Genomic DNA, 16896 nt, shown 5'->3' on the forward strand with positions numbered 1-16896 from the left:
AGCACACACGGACGGCAAAAAGCAGCATCACCACGGCCTCCTTACAGTTACCAGGAAGCTTATCACATGGACATCTTTTAGCCTGGCAATTTTATAGAATGACTAATGCAATGCAGCTTATGTTATAATCGATGAGGTGCAAGCGAAACGGAGCGCATTAGTCTCATGCAAAATAACCACCGAAAATTATTAAAAGTTAATACAAATCATACCATAAAAACGGAATACGGAAACCGGTTTTGCCACGTTAAAGCCCTGGAAGCTAAGTAAATCGTTGAAAAAAAAAAAAACTTTGGCGACCATAAAAACATTCAGCATTGCCGGGTATGGCAGTGAACATCGCAGTCACTACTGGATTTGAAATAGGATCACCACTAACAATACGACGATCTTCTTAGCTACTCGAGTGGCTAAGGAGTTTCTCCATCGGCTCGTATTACGACAAAACGTGTTACGACTTACGAACATGGCAAAAATCGTTTTCGGCCAGCCTAAAGTAAATGTTTCCAACAGACGCACAAGCATAAGCATTCCCTCTCGGGACCGCCGGAGTCGTAAAGTGCGCACCGCACCGCGCGGCCCTAGTGACACAGGCCGACCAGACGGCGAGCGAAGTTCAGGGTCACCCCGCGCCGAGCGACCGGCGAGCCCAGTACCTCGCGCAGCGCACGGCCGGCCCGGGGACCACAGTAAAGTGGCGTGGCCCAGACCACGCCGTGACGGGAATAACATGAAAAAAAACGCCAGTCAGCTAAGCCATATCGGCATTTTATACGACCACCCAGTCAGTCCCGGGCCCCGTTCGGTGGCAACAAGATTTGCGGATGAATAACGATACACCGACCAGTGAGTTCTGTGTAATTCATTTGAAGAGACCTTTGCACATAATTCTACATATAACACGAGCAAAATCACGTTCAGAGCCCGTCAGTTGTTGATCAATTTCTCAACGAGAGAGCGGCGACTACTCCCTATAAAAAATAAAGGCGATGTAAGAAAGAAATCTGCGCCTTTGGGTGCGTTATTGGGTTTGCAATTCCGTGCAGAATCTGCCAAAACCACCCAGCCGACCGGACAATTCTGACCATTATTTACGATTAGGTTGTCGGTTAGCCTATAAGACACCTCAACAGGGCTCACCGTGTCGTTGGGAACAACAGACATAAACCAGGCGACCCTCGCAATGGCAGACACCCGTTGGCTGGCAGTGAATTGGCGAAAACGTGGCGGCTTGCCTGGTCCGCACCAGCACTGGCTTATCAATCTTATGAGGCATGCATTGAATAGCAGAGATAAATTACACCCATGAATTAATTAGCGACGGCCCATGTTCAGGCGTTTCAGTTCATCATAAGGCATCAACAGTAATTGATAATTCCTTTTGACGTTTTTTTTTTTTTTCTAAGCCGCCGCCCATGATCAGACGACCAGGAGTGTCCACCCACTGACCCACGCGACAACAGCACCTTACGTTAACACCTCCCAAGACAAAAATATGAAGAAAGTCGCGACACTCCCTGCTAAGAAAAAGGAAAGCAAACAAAACAAAGCTAAATACAATACTTAGTAAGTTAGTAAAATGTCATAAGAAGAGGCAAAGAAGTCAAGACTAAATGTAGCTTGACTGGCCGCTACACCATTCCCAAAGAAGATAGTGAGAAGGAGAGAGTGATCCAGGGGTTAGTGGTAATAAGCGCATGCAAAGCTTGCATCATAGAAGAGGGACAGAGCCTAGTCACACCCGGAGGAGTCAGATCCTCACCGAAAAGGGATACCGAGCTAAGCAAGCTTGTTGCTCGGTAAACCCAGTTCGGTGGGAAGTATCGTAGGGCTGATTTACGTATTGTTACGTATCCAGGAGTACTTAAGTGTGACTTGTAAGTACACAAAACAAGACGAGACGACCGGTATACAAATAGCAAGTAATGTAAATAGACAGAAAGCTAGGTCATTGAGCGATGGCGATGATTCAAAGACATACAGTTAGTACTGTACGTACTGTACAGGGTGTCTCACAAAAAGTGTACACATTTAAAATGAATATATTTCAGCATATAAGCACGCGCTCACGTCAAATTCAGGCTTAAATTGAAGCTTAGCTTGTGCAAATTTATTTGACATACAATTTGTTAGTGAGAGTCATGAAACAGTTAAGTGAAGAGGAAAGGAAAATAATCGTGAAATTTTATCTTCAAACCGGTTCCCTGGTATTGACTCAGAGGAAATTTAGGGCTCATTTCCCTACAATAAGAGAGAAACCACCGGCAAACACAATAAAACGGCTTACTGAACATTTCTTGGTTCACGGAACAGTCGGAAATCAAAACACTGGAAACAGCGGCCGCAAGATAACTGCCCGAACACCTTTGAAAATCGGACAAGTCATTCGGCGAGTTGAGGAAAAGCCTGGAGTGTCCGTGCGGCACCTTGCGCAACAAGTTGGACTCAGCCGCTGTTCCACGCATCGGATTCTTAGGAAGGACCTGAAGCTTAAGGCATACAGGTTATCAACATCTCAAGAGCTTTCCAAGTCTGATTGCCTACAACGGTTGGAGTTTTGCCGTTGGTTTTTAGGAAAGTGCTCGTCTTGCCCCGGTTTCATCGGCAACATTTGGTGGTCCGACGAGGCACACTTTTACCTTCACGGCTTACCTAATCGTCAAAACCACAGACACTGGGGCAAACACCCGCCAGAGAAGACTTTGGAAGTCCCATTACGTTCTCCAAAAGTGACGGTCTGGTGCGCGCTTAGCGTCCAGGGCATAATCGGACCGATCTTCTTTGAAGACGGTGACGGAGAACCAGTGACGGTGACTTCAGACCGTTATCTGGCAGTGTTGAAGCGCTTTTGGCGGTCTCTCAACAGCAAGTGCGCGGACACCATTTGCCTGCAATGGTTCCGGCAGGACGGCGCTCCAGCGCACACGTCAAGAGCCACGCTGGTCTGGCTGACCGAGCGCCTGGGAAGCCGGCTGATCTCCAGGCGGGCCCCCCACAGCTGGCCACCCCACTCATCCGACCTCACCCCCATGGATTTCTATCTATGGGGGTATCTGAAGGATGTCGTGTACGTGAAGGCGCCGCACACGCTAGACGAGCTAAAAAAGGCCATCAGAGGAGCCATACGCGGGATAACCATGGAGACATGCGCCCGTGTAGCTCAGGAGACCATGAGGCGCGCCACCACGTGCGCTGAGCGCAAAGGCTGTCATTTGAGCATCTAAAAAATGAGCGCATAGCTAGAGTATGGGAAACTGATTCGGTATGTGAATATAAAGACGTGCAAATGATATGCGAATAAATTTGCAAGCTTTGTGCTTTCCAGCGATATTTGTGTTTTTTACGTATGTTTTTAACCCTCTAATGCCCACACATAGTTCCACGGTTCCTAAAATTAGCACCTTGTGACATATGATTCATTTTGGGTCCCTTGTTCGAAATCTTAAGTCAAAAAAAATTTCGCAGTTCAAATTTCGGAAATAATTTTTGTATCAAATATGATACATTGGGCATTCCACTTGGTTATTTTCAGTGGTATCAGACCACACAGAAGGAAGTTAAGACGTAGATGAGAAGGTTGTGTTACCAAAAATTTCAGTCATAAAAGTGGCAGTTAGAATGTGTAAAATGCAAGCAAGAAATCCTTTACTGTGCGCGCCACTTATCAGAACATTTTCTTAATATTTCATTGGCATCCTACCTGTATCAAAATATCATTTCAGTCGGTGCTTAGGGAACAACGCTAATCATAGGCATCTATTCATGAGTGCCTTCTATTCTATTCCTTATTTCCACGATACAGCGCGTTGAACTTGCGTAATTTTTCATACTTCAGACATGTGGGCCATGCTTCTCAAACGTAAATGCGTTATGCATACTTGATATAGAAATGAAGACATGACAGTTGGCTCGCGGTAAGTGGTCGAAGTGAAGCAGTTCTGATGCAAAATGCTGGACAGCCCGCCGACGGACCGGAATCAATGCCAAAGACGATGTTGGTTTATCTTCATGATAGCCGGACAATCTCGGGTGACTGAAACTCTCAGCTTGTGAATCGTCAGTTCGCACTTTGACTGGTCGTGCGGTCCTGATGTCATCGGCGTCAGTATAACAGCCGCGCACTGACCAGTGCAGTAACCGTTGTACGCATGTCAGACAACAAAGGTACAGGTAACTGTGCACCGATCGGCAGGAGCTTGCACAATATTCATTGACCTCATATGGAGGTGAGCATACGCAATGCCGCACTTTAGTACAGAAGTAGTATCCATGTTTTAGTATAAATCCTTTTTGTTCAGTGGCACTCGCTACCATACTTGGCGGCATACGTCAATATATGGACAACAAATGACACCTGGCAGTGAAAATGCTTGCCAGGTGTCAGGCACCCGCTGGAACCTGGCAGCAGTGCATGGTTGCCTACTTCTTAGATAGGAAATCAAAGGAACCACGTCCTTCGGCCCTGAGTCTGTCTTCATTGCGAGCCCGTTTCGCGAGCTTCCTCTGACGATGACAATGTAGTTTTCCACTCCACATTCAATCTCTTACAACTGGGATGAACCGAGGAGATTTGAATCGCAAACAAATTGTGAGGCGTTCTCCAGTATGAACGAAAAATGCTGGCTGGCTGCTAATGCAAGTCTTCGGCCATGCCCATTGCCCAGCTATCACATAGACCCACAAGGCATAAGCCCGTCCACAACCCGTTGGAATATCGAAATTGTGCAAGAGACCGCTGAATCCTCCTGTACCAAACAAAGTCAAGTCTCAATTTTTTGTTTCACGAGTATAAATGCTCGCACGGATGATCGCTCTTTGAAATCAACAAGCTTGTCATCGATAGCATGACATTCCTAACGTGGTTTTAGAAGACATGGTCTGCTAGTGTCCTGCGATCAAAAAATTCACTATCGTCATCGTCAAACAGTTGGAAAACCAGATTCCTATGAGCGTTAGAAAAGTCGAGATGTATGAGGCATGTAAGGCCATTCATAGAAAGCTAGATGTTAGGTGATTGACAAGGATGAGAGGCGGCATAAGCGTACCAATATTGTTGTGACATTTTAAGCCCGGAACGAAATAGAGTTATCTGGCGCAAGAGGTGCGAACTTCACAAATTTATGCAGCTTGTACCATCGCCATTTGCAATGACTCACAGGCCATTGCAATGCTTATCACCTGAGAAAACTATGGTATTGGCACACCGTATGTTGCAGCGGCGAAAATTTCACAGAAAATATTGGAGTGCTATGCCCACTGTATCATATCTAGTATCCCCAAAATTAGGGGTCCATATCTTTGACCCTGAAATAGCTGCAATGTTTTGCAACATACTATGATATATGGTGAAGATTTGTCTCACAGTATACCAAGTTTCTTTCCAAATAACCAATTTTTTGTTTTCTAAATGCTCAAATTTACACTTGCATCTCAAATTGATTTTCAGCAAAGGAGAAACTGACCCTCTCCAAAATCACCTGGTGGGAAACTGAGAAATCATTACTTAAAAATTTTGCCACCTGGTGGTTGCCAAGACGTACCACTTCTGATACAGCAGGGTTTTCAACAATTTTCACCTCTATGATTAGCAGGCGAATTTTCTGCAAATTGACTTACAGATATGATACCGGGGGCACTAGAGGGTTAACTTACGGAGCTATTTACAAAACAAATATGTACACTTTTTGTGAGACACCCTGTATGATGTTTATAGGGAGAAAAAGCAAAGCTTAACAAAAAGAAAAGGGCAAAACAAAAATGTGGGATAAAAGTTCGAGAAGAAGTAAAAGACAAACAGGGAAAAGACATAAGGACCACTAAATACCACCACCTCTTGTGGCGATCTAGGTACCCAGTTATAACATACCTACCCAGTTACAGAGATGTACAGTGCTCCAAAATTAGGTATGCATTAGTGATATGCATTAAAGACAAATTCTGTAATTGTGTACATATAACTATGTACTGTGCAAGTATGTACCTGTGAGAGAGCGGGTAAAAAATACATTATCAGGTAAATGTACGTACATACCCACAATAAATAAAATGGGGGATCATTTCATTGGCAGGTATTCGTATGTTTACGAACGCAGGTGGAACACAAGAACATAAATGTCAGTGTTGGCAATGGTATCAGTATTGATAACGACGTTAGACTCGTGATTCGTGAAAATACTGAGTTGCGTTGGGATAAAGCAAGCAAATCCATTAAAATTGCAGGTACTCTGACCTCTGATGACTAAATTGATTTTGGACAGTTTGAATTGCTGCCCATTTTTGTTGAAGTTACGGAAAAGCATGACATACGTGTCGAGAGAAACATCGTGGCGGTAAGCACCCAAACACTCGTGTTTTTTGTGTTGAAGGAAAAAGCACTGTGGCTGTAAAAATTGGATCAATTTGGTAAACTTTGACTCCTATTGGGAGCCTCCTGATCTAAAGATTTATTTGGTACAAATGACAACACAGTGGAAAATGCAAAACAACTGAATTATTTTCGTTCGTTTTAATTCTCCAGTCTCCTAGATCATAAGTTCTGGCATGATTTCTTAAGAAATGCGAACATCGAGAGACCACGACCGTTTATGCATTTCATTCATTATAAGGTCTTTACCAGAACAGTATCTTTAAAACAATTAGGAAGAACGTGAAACCTACTACTAAAATTAGCAAAAACAAAGCCAAACCTAACTCGCAACAAACTTTTAATAAAATGATATTGCACAAATGAACTAACGCCCCTGAATACATCCAGAGCCATTAGAATACGGGAGCCACGTACCTTATCAGTTACACCAAGATCCATTGTTTGTGACGTTTTTATTCTGAAAAAGGTGGGAAAGTGTTACTTCATTGCCTGATGCGTGACACACATCAATTACGTATCCGGCTTTCAGGTACCTACGTAAATGGCTACATCGTTTGATTCATGAGAAACTCCACTGTTGTCGCAAATACTAAAATACCTAACATTCTAAAATGTCACACTCGAAGTAGTTACCGTTTCTGTCGCTGGGCGTATCTCTTGAGGAAGTGTCCGATCCAGAGGCACATGGCGGCGCCGGAGAGAGCGTTCATGGCGGCGGCCGGTGGTATCCGGCCGACCACCTCGGGCGTCAACTTGCTCCACACTCCCGGCATGGTGAGCGGCGACCGACCAGTCTGCGGTAAATGAACACACGCAATGGTGAAAAACTGCAAAAATAATCGGATCGAAAAAGAGCATGTTACTCTGCACGAGAGAACTGTTGCACCCAATCACAAGGTCTCAGGTTAACCAGTGATACCTATTATATGTCAGATAGATGACTGCAAATCTGCATTGTTTTTTTTTTTAATGAAAAACATATGCCGATGCCGATTACCCACCTAATGACCCCAGGTGGGTAAGGTCACCAGTTCAAATAAACTAACCATGCCTCTAAAAACCTCATTGCTCTGTCATTCCTTCAGTTAAGCTTCAGGGTGCTTCAAGCATTCCTTCAAGCTTCAAGCATTCCTTCAGGGTGTTTCACTAAAAGTGTCAAAAAGTAAAAGGTCATAATGCACATAATAACAATGTTTTCTACGGAAATTTGCCTACCATTTCATCCGCAATTGTTGGACATTTGAATATATAAAAACGATAGCACCGTCACTCAAACCTATTCCACATATCCGCCCCTTCTTTTGATGCACCGTTTCGGCACGTGTCCGGAGGTGCCTCACAGCCCGTTTTCATCTTCAGCGTCCAGACTGTCGGCAAAGCCTTGAATGGTGCTCTTCAGCTCCCGAAGTGATGCGACTTGAGTCTTCCTCAGCTCTGCGAGAGCTACTGACCAAAACCAGAAGTAAAGCGGTGACAGATCGGGGCTTCGCGTTGGCCAGAGGCGGGCGGCGAGGCAGATGATTTTTCGGCGCAGGAACTTCTAATCCAGCCTGGTGGTTACAGCCATTATAGTGGCTGTTTTTGATAACTTGTAAGGCCTTGGCTATTTCTGATGTTGAAATTAGCTTCTTGTTATCTTCAAAGACCCTCAAAAAGACCCTGACCTTTTCAACGGTTTCCGCCGAGAGGTGGGGGACCCCGCCTTTTTTGGACTGGGAGTCTGGGACCGGCATCGAAGAAACCCTTTTAAACCACTCAAGAAGCCCTTTAAACATTATAATCTGGAACGTAGCGAGGTGAGAGAATAAAACGTATCCTGAAAAATCGGCATACGGTTTCAATGTTTCTGATAGCACCAAAGGTAAGTGTAATTCACCCCTCCTGTTGCGGTGTAAATAACACGTTCTTGTTCTGCATAAGGGAAAAACACTAGTAATTCCTTGGCCTCCTGCCCTCGCTCCGCATGAGTGTAAAATATATCTTAAATGGACAAAGCATAAATGTCCAAAAATTTGCAACAAAGCCACGTGCGCAAACACGTGATTTGCATATTTTATATAACTTTAATAGGCATTTACTTTTTGACACTTTTAGTGAAACACCCTGTAGAACTTCCAAAGTTGGTGGAATGCATCAGGGTATCAATAATCAATTCCAGCAATTTGTATATCTCTAATTTTCAAATCTGTCACATGGTGTCTGGGCAGATTCATAATAACTTAGAGGCTAAATGGCATACGAAATTTCTATCTAAAACAGTGCAAGTAAATGAAGACAAACTGCCCCACTGAGAAAAATGACCACATCAGTCAGATCAGGTTACAGACGAGTAGGAAAGTACTTACTGGTCAATCAAGCTGTAATGAATTATGAATCAACAATTTTTTGTCACCAAATCCAGTGTTTTTGAATTGCTCAGAGCTCTCCTGCAAAAAAAAAAAAAAAAAAACAATACAGCACAATTACAAAAGCATTGCACACCAACCAGGGCCCTATTACATGTGAAGTGTGAACAATGCTTCTGAGCACGACTGGTACTGGCAATCAGAGCTCTGTTTGCACCCCGTTTATTTATCAGCAGGCTGCGACCATGCTGCTATTTCTTGGCTCCTCATTGGTCGAATTCAAGTGGTCTATTCGCTAGACCAATGAGAGGCCAAGCCGCGCCAGCAATAACTTCCTTATATGGGGAAAACAGACAGCACGCTGATATAAAAACAGCGAGCGAACAGGGCCCAGGGCCCTGTTTCACCGGTGATAGCAGCACGCTACTATCAAATTGCGCGAGCTGACGTAATGTTATGGCGTCACCGGTCACACTAATGACGTTTCGTGTAATCCGTGAGCTTTTTCATAGCTACGTTTGGAACAGAGTTGCTGTCTTGTTGAATGCGTGTGATACATTCGCACGACCGTGAAGGTGTTAGTAGCAATATTTGATGACATCACACAAATTGACGATGGCATGGTTTGTTGATGTTTCCATGGAAACCCAATTTGACATATGTGATAGCAGCGTGCTGCTATCACCGGTGAAACAGGGCCCAGTTTCTATGGAAACATAACCAAAAATGAAAATAAGCAAAAAATGAAAAGTCTGCATGGGTTTCTATGGAGATTGAGGGCCAATACTCGTAGCATCAGGTACCTAGCAACAAGGCAGTGAAAGAGGGCCATGGTCACCAGCACACCAAGTCACTCTACATCCCAAATTCAATTGGCAGTCAGGGTAGGGAAGTTGACCACCACAAATTTCACTTGATTCCTATAATATAGACATGATTTGATAGAAGACCTTCTCATTAGTAAGTGTGGCATGGATAAAAGCTCATCCTTACTGTATTTATATCTAACTTTATCATAAATAACAATAATCACCGCCCACCCAGTTAACGAGATTGTCGGACACGCCTAAGAGCTGGACTTTTTGATGACGTCTTCGGGTGACGTCATGTCGTGTGTGACGTTTCGTGAGCAGGTAAGGAAAAGTCACCACCGCTGGCGAACATTGGTGCGGTAAATGGCAAACACAAATGCTGCGCAGAAAAGACAAAGGTGTAACTTCAGACAACATTCGTTCGGACGACAATGTCAAGGCGAATCAAGAAGTTCTTCATGCGATTGTTAGTTATCTGTCGTGCTATTTTAGTATGATTGTTATTAGCAGTTGATTTGTGAAATGTATTATCAAAATCAATGTTTATTGAACGCAGATTCAGTTTATTTTCAGATGTACCTGTAACCTAGGTACCCTTACACTACACTCATCTCAAGCTGTTCAAACACCCTTGACAAAGTCGATTAAGATGAAAGGTTGGGTATAATTTATACTGTGTTTTCTCTGCATTATTAACATATTCATCATATATACAATATAAGGACCACATGCTTTTTACATGTGTCCACATGTTTCGGTCAAGACGCGTGATGGTCGTGTCGTGTAGCTACAAAGTGATGGATTTTTTTAATTTTAATATAGTCCGAATGGTTGATTGGGCGGCTTGTTGCACATAATGACCCGAAGTTTGTGGTAAAACTAGTTTGCGGGGTATTCGATGAACAAGTGATTTATTGCAATTCTTATTGCCTGGCTATATTGATGAAAACAATAATTATTATTGCCATTTGTTACATGTCATATTACACTCTACAACACGCATCATGGTCATTAATAAGACAATTTGACGTTTAACAAGAGAATTTGAGAGACAAAATAACGATGTTAACTTCTTGCGTTTTGAGCAATAATGGAATGATGTTAAGTTTTGATACAGTCTTGCTTACACTTGACTCCCAGCTGTTGTGTCTTTGCTATGCGATGTTAAACATATAAAACATCTTACTATTCATGTATGCGCCATGACTCATGTAATCTTTTCACAGCCAAGACGCTCCTAAGGTACTGGGAATGTGGGGAGTGCAGCAGCACCGATGGTCGGCTGCGACGGCTGCGATTAATGGTACCACTTCCGTTGTGCGGGACTGACTAAGGAGCCAGGTAAGCGCAATTGTTTTCTGTCTCAGTATTTTTGTTGCAGCTGTAGTGATCAATGAAATATTTTCCGCACTGTTCAGCCAAACATGTATTTCAAACAATCTGCTTCCCAACCAAGGGTGTCGCCACAGGGGGGGGGGGGGGGACGGAGGGGATCTCGTCCCCTCCACTTTTTAAAATTTTAACATTACGCCTATGGCGTTGCATGGAAAGAATCGACTTCAAATGGTCCTCGTCCCCTCCAAAATGGTCAATGTCCCCTCCAGTCGTCGCATCGTGGCGTCGCCCCTGTTCCCAACTACACAAATTTAGTCAAACAATGTGCCAATATGGAATTTTCAGGTTCAGTTGAATGAAATAGGAACAATGATAATTGTAGATTACGTATACCTGCAAGAGAGGAAAACAGAATACATTGTATTGCTTGTCCTTCACCGATACTGTTATTTTTCCATTTCTAGAAACACCGACATGGCGATGCAGGTGGTGCTGCCTGGTGAGGCCGCGGTCTCCGGAATCGCCTGCAGACGAAGTCACCTGGCGTCCATCTGCACATCACTTGCAGCAGTGAGGCCTGCTGACAGCGTCTGGCAGTGTCGGCAACGTGCCAGACAGCTATCTGGAGTCCTGCTCACCGCAGGTTGCCGACAGGAGGGGCGACGCATCGTCTCCGAGGTCGCCTCAGCAGCAGTGAGACCCCACTGGCCGTCTTCTTAGGCTTCAACTAGATTGCGAACAACCTATGCTGAGACAACGCCCATGACGTGTGATCCGGTACCGCTACCGCACTGCGTGCCTGTGCCCGCCGTGAGCCGCTAGTGCATGGGTTCGACCATGAGAATATGTGTTTATGTTGCTTTTACTATTGTTTATACGTTGAAGTGACGAATTGTTTATTTTTCGCAAGCCTCCGCTGTCCGGTTGCCTGCAGCTCCATGCAACGCCAGCTGTACTGTTGTTTTAATGTTGTCTCTCCGCTCAGCTGTACTGTTGCCTCTCCGCTCATATATGACACCCTCTATATGAATGGCACTACTGATTGTCAAACCCACTGTCCGTATTGTCCGTAGTGGTGTCTACGCCCATGTGCATACAGCGTGCAGAATCCAGATTCTATTGACTGTATCAATACTGTATCAGCGTATGGGGTGCCTGCTGCATCGCTCAGAGGAAACGCATCCAAAAGGTGCTGGATTTCGGCGCACGTGTCGTGTCTGGCCTCAGCCGAAGAGATCACGTGACTCCTGTGCTTAACGAGCTGGGTTGGAAGTGTGTGGACGATTTGATTCGTGACAGTGACGTAGCTGTGGTTAGTCGCCTACTAATTCGGACAGTGCACCACAAATCCTGCGGAGCAAGTTGGTGCTCAGCTCCGACGAGTCAGCTCGCACCACGCGTGCGACCGAGCGGGGACAGCTGCGTCTGCCCCGGGTCCAAACCGAGTTCGGCCGTCGTGGATTTTTGTTTCGCGCCAGCCAGCACTGGAACGAGTCCTCAGGAGCGCGTCAACAGTAGGTGTGGTCGACTGGTTAGTGTACCGGAAGATGTCTTAGATGTGTATTTTACTCTGTGGTTTCACTTCTATCCGGTTTTACTGCAGTGTTTTATCCAGATGTGTTTTCGCATGTATACGACGTGGTCACCACAAAACCCATGTAATGGAGGGACCTAATAAAATTGTATTGTATTGTATTGTATTGAGGAGAGTTGAGCCAAGTCACCATAGGCTCGGGAAGAGAGCAACGTGGAGGCCCACTGCCCCTTCCTTGGCCCCCACTGGGGGCGCCAGCCACTCCAACTTTTGACTGGATGTCAAGAGCGTCGCCACGAGGGGAACGAGTCGCCGGCCAGCCAAGGTAGCCAACGGCGTGTGAAGGTTGCCTGACCTCGAGGAAACTGAGATGGCACCAACGGAGGTTTTGTTAAGTAGGCGACCAAAATTCGAGCGGCAGCAACCTGGGCACCTTCACTGATAGCAGTGCCGCGTATCAGGGCGCCTTCGACGCTGAGCTGGGCGCCGGCCGCCGATCATCAGGACGCCGGGGGAATATGACCCAATATCCCCCGTAAATATGTGCCTCGGAAGGGAGACCCAACCATAAAACTGAAAGCTCGCCGTATTTGATCCACTATTTTTCGAGCAGGTCCATAGATTTCCGTCCTCAAAAGTGCGGGGATATTCCCCAGTGTTTGAGTTGGATGGGACTATAGTGGCGTTTACACCGACAGGAGATTCCCATTGCCGGCTGTGGGAAACTACTGTCGGTGTAAACGCCATTCATATTTCCTGCATCACCCCTGTGGGGACGCCCTTACTCCATGGTGCCGAGCTTATCAATTGGGATATCAATGGAATCAAAATCTCTTATCGATCGATGAAGAACTAAATTACCCCGACCCGGAGAGCGTCTTTGAAATCAAAGCAGTAGCACATGACGCAAGACTTCAGGCAAATAAATCCTTCTTGTCTGAAATAAAACATTTGTGTATTGATAAGCACGTTTTATAAGCAATAGTAGCAAGATTCTCGATGTATTTGTCCTTGGTGATAATTTAGTAGCAGATACTTACCGTCGCATTTCGTTTTTTCTAATTAATAATTTATATTGTCAGAACTAGCAACATGTCTCTTCGCTCAACAAAAATTACAAAAGTGAAAAGGAAATGATAAATTGCTTATATTTTGGTGAAACTGAAAATTAATTCAGCACATATTTTTTTTACAGCGTTGAAGTCCAGCTCCAAAGGACAGCTGACGATCGTAGCCGAGCAGGCAGTTTGGTACTTCTTCACTACTTCTTAGAAGTACCCGTTAGTACCGATCATGTCTCACATAATAAGCTATTGGAACAAAAATATGCATGTTTTTCTAATAATTCTCCTTTCACACTTAAAATAAATACTTTTGAAATGCATTTACTAATTAATTCAACAAAAACGGCTTGAAATTTTACAACGTCAAAATACTTATTCCAATTTCCACCATGAAACCACCACTATATTACTTGCTTACAGAACCGTGCGCACAGTGCGCGCAGTTTTATCGTGACGTCAGAGGGTGCTTCCTCAGTGGCGCCCCCTGGCGGGGAACGCGTGCAAAAAGTCCAGCTCTTAGGCATGTCCGAGATTGTCTACCCTTACAATTGTGACACGGTGGTTCAAGAAGCGTCTCAGGTGCTGCCACCTTTGTGAAAAGTCACAAGTCTCACCAGTTCTGAGATATTTGCACAAATTTTGCTGTAGGCTGCACATTTGTGGGTTTTAGGCTGTAAATTTGTAGGTTATAGGTTTGTAGGTAGGTTTGTAGGTTGTAGGTTTGTAGGTTGTAGGTTTGTAGGTTGTAGGAAGTGTAGGTTGTAGGTTGTAGGCTTGTAGCTTGAAGTTTTAGGTTGGTAGGTTGTAAGTACCTAAGGTTAAGTCAGGTTAGGTTATGTTTTGTTCTGTAATACCTATGTACTATTTGATGAAGACTTCAATAAGTGAAATTTGGGTAAATATCTCAAGAACTGACGGGTCTAGGGGCTTTTCGCAAAAAGGTGGCAGCACCTGAGATGCCTGCTTTAATAATATGGCCTCAAAGAAAACCGAGGCAGCGGGAGGGGCAGGAAGTGTTTGTCTGTTTTGTAAGTATTTTTTGTGGGTTTTTATGGATATTCTGAGGTGAAATGTTTAAAAACCATTCCAAATGATGTCTTAGCATTCAGTAGCATTTGAAAGCTAATTAGCTACATCGCAAATGCTACGTCACGTTACATACTTTCACCCAATTGGCAGTAACCTCCTTGTTAAACAGGTGTCACTTTTTTAGTGGCCTAAACTTACATTATTAGCCTCACGAGGAGGGGTCACAATTCAACTTCAACTTCTGAGGGGTGTTCACGGGCACCGCACACTGCTGCGTGCGGTGTGTGCGGAGCGTCCAGCAGGCGTGGGGGTAGGGGATGGGTAGGCGGCTCTGACGTCACGGCTGCGTGCGGTGGACGGTCCGCTGTGGCCAGTCCCGACCGGCCACAGCGATCGCTGTGTGCGGTGACGGAGGGCTGACGTAGGGACGAAGTGGGCGGAGCTTCGAGGCTGTGTGCGGTCCGACCGCACACAGGGCCCGTGAACAGCCCTCTGCACAATGCTGAAGCAGTTTATATAACCTTGTATGAAGCTGAAGGAAACGTGACAACTGGTAGATGCCTACCATACCTAATGGGTAAAAACCCTCGCACATATTAGTGATTTGAACTGCATGAAGCTCATCTATCATTTGAAAGAGCACTTCAATTTGTGACCATTTCAATTTACCGACGATACAATTAAACTATCGCTACAAATAATTCTCTTCTCAATTCGAATTCAAATGAATTGATTTAGATGCATCGCGCACTAAAGGCGGCCGCACACTGGGCCATTCGGCGGGCGAGATTCCGCAAAAGCGGAATGTCGCGGGCGACATTCCTACAGCGGCTTTCCGCTTGTTTTCAGCAGTTTACAGGACGTTTATATACTTAGCTTCAAATTCAGATTCAGATTGCAGATTCATATTCGATGGAAAAAATGATAAAAACGGACCCCTTAGAATCTCACCAAATTTACACCAGCCACTCAGCATGACCTGGTCATCACAGAATAAAATTATCTAAGCTCGGCAAGCCCTGGGGGCTGAGATATTAGGGGTCAAAGTTCAAGGTCATTGAGGGCGGACCCCTCAGAATTACCTCAAAATTTGCACGCAGATGCAAATTGACATGCTGAGCACGATGGGCATAAAATCTAAGCCCGGCAAGCCCTGACCTAGAAGTTAGGTCAGGTCAAAGGTTGCAGCCACGTGGAGGTCACGTGACCCATTTTAAAGCGGACCCCTCAGATTTTGATGAATTTTTGTGAACTGATACATCTAGACACCCTCATTAATATCCTAAATTGTCTAAGTTCGGCAAGCTCTGGGGGCTGAGATATGAGGGGTCAAAGGTCAAGGTCATTTGAGAGCGGACCCCTTCAATTTTTGTTAAAACGTAAATCACCCCTCAACTTTGTCTTCTGAATTTAATGGTAAAAATTTCTAAGCTCGGCAAGCCTTAGAAAAGCCAGAATGAGTATTTAGAAAACGAGCATTTGTATTCCAATATGGCTGACAGGTAGGTATTGTGGCGCATCAATGACATAATTGACGCGTAAAATGTAAACAAACTGCATGCTTCCAAATGAAGCAATTCCTTTACAAATCGATCGATTTTACTATTTCCTTCATAGATAGTGGCCGTTTTATGTCTATTGATGGATTACGAGTCTACGACCTCATACCTATCTTCATAACGGGCCAGTGACCCCTGATATAAGCCCTTGGTGGATGAATGACCTCTAACCTTTTCCAGTACCTACAGGTCACACACATTCGACCTATCCCCGAAGATCGCTAACCATAGGTGTCACTTCAACTTGAGCTCTCACATCTCCTAACTCAGATCTGACCTGAACTGAGATGAATGACGCGTCACGGGCCTCTGACCTCCGTCATGTGGGTCATTGACCTTTGACGTACCCAGAAAGGAATCACTTACCTGACATGTTAAAAGGACCAGTGACCTCTGATTTGTCTGAACTCTCGCCCGTGTGCGGTGTGCGGGTGAAGGTGCCGGAGGTACGTTGGAACCCCGCCCGCCGCCGTTCGGGCCCCTGATGGGAGTTAGAGCTTCGCGGAAAAACGAGTGTATTGCGAGCGTTACGAGTTATCTTAGGATAACCAGTTTTAGTCCTGGGTCAGTGACCTCAGTTGACCTCGTATGACCTGCACACCAATATGACCTGCTTTCACATACGTCACAGACATTTTTCCATAAAGATGACTCAGTCGTTTTCATCTCATTGTCACTTTGTAGGTCGCACCATTTATTGATGAACCAAGTTAGATAACCCGACGACTTCACGTGAGCATACATAGTAACATGTCACAATCGGCATTAAGCAGCCTCGCCTCGGCAAACACTGACGAATAGAAAACACTCCCCAGTCCCCACGCCTCCGCCAGTGATAATAAAGCCTACAA

At 44.9% G+C, this 16896-nt stretch overlaps 1 protein-coding gene across 15 annotated transcripts in view; it reads right to left on the reverse strand.

Annotated features, from left to right (window-relative positions):
- LOC122378685 (ATP-binding cassette sub-family D member 3-like) overlaps positions 1-16896 on the reverse strand; it is a 47122-nt gene that overhangs the window by 10475 nt on the left and 19751 nt on the right. For 7 of the 15 annotated variants that reach the window (XM_043360039.1, XM_043360030.1, XM_043360032.1 and 4 more), the window contains exons 2-4: positions 8713-8793; positions 7001-7161; positions 6782-6824 (exon numbers count right to left, since the gene is read on the reverse strand). In XM_043360039.1, coding sequence (XP_043215974.1) covers positions 6782-6824; positions 7001-7140 — 183 coding nt within the window. In that variant the 5' untranslated portion in view covers positions 7141-7161; positions 8713-8793. Of the gene's footprint in view, positions 1-6781; positions 6825-7000; positions 7162-7413; positions 7726-8712; positions 8794-9515; positions 9572-14684; positions 14725-14975; positions 15242-16896 lie in introns of those variants that run through there. The other 8 variants (XM_043360043.1, XM_043360036.1, XM_043360042.1 and 5 more) reach the window with 8 other exon arrangements.

Source organism: Amphibalanus amphitrite, unplaced genomic scaffold, assembly GCF_019059575.1.
Source record: "Amphibalanus amphitrite isolate SeventyFive unplaced genomic scaffold, NRLGWU_Aamphi_draft 000063F_arrow, whole genome shotgun sequence".
In the NCBI taxonomy this organism is placed as follows: Eukaryota; Metazoa; Arthropoda; class Thecostraca; order Balanomorpha; family Balanidae; genus Amphibalanus; species Amphibalanus amphitrite.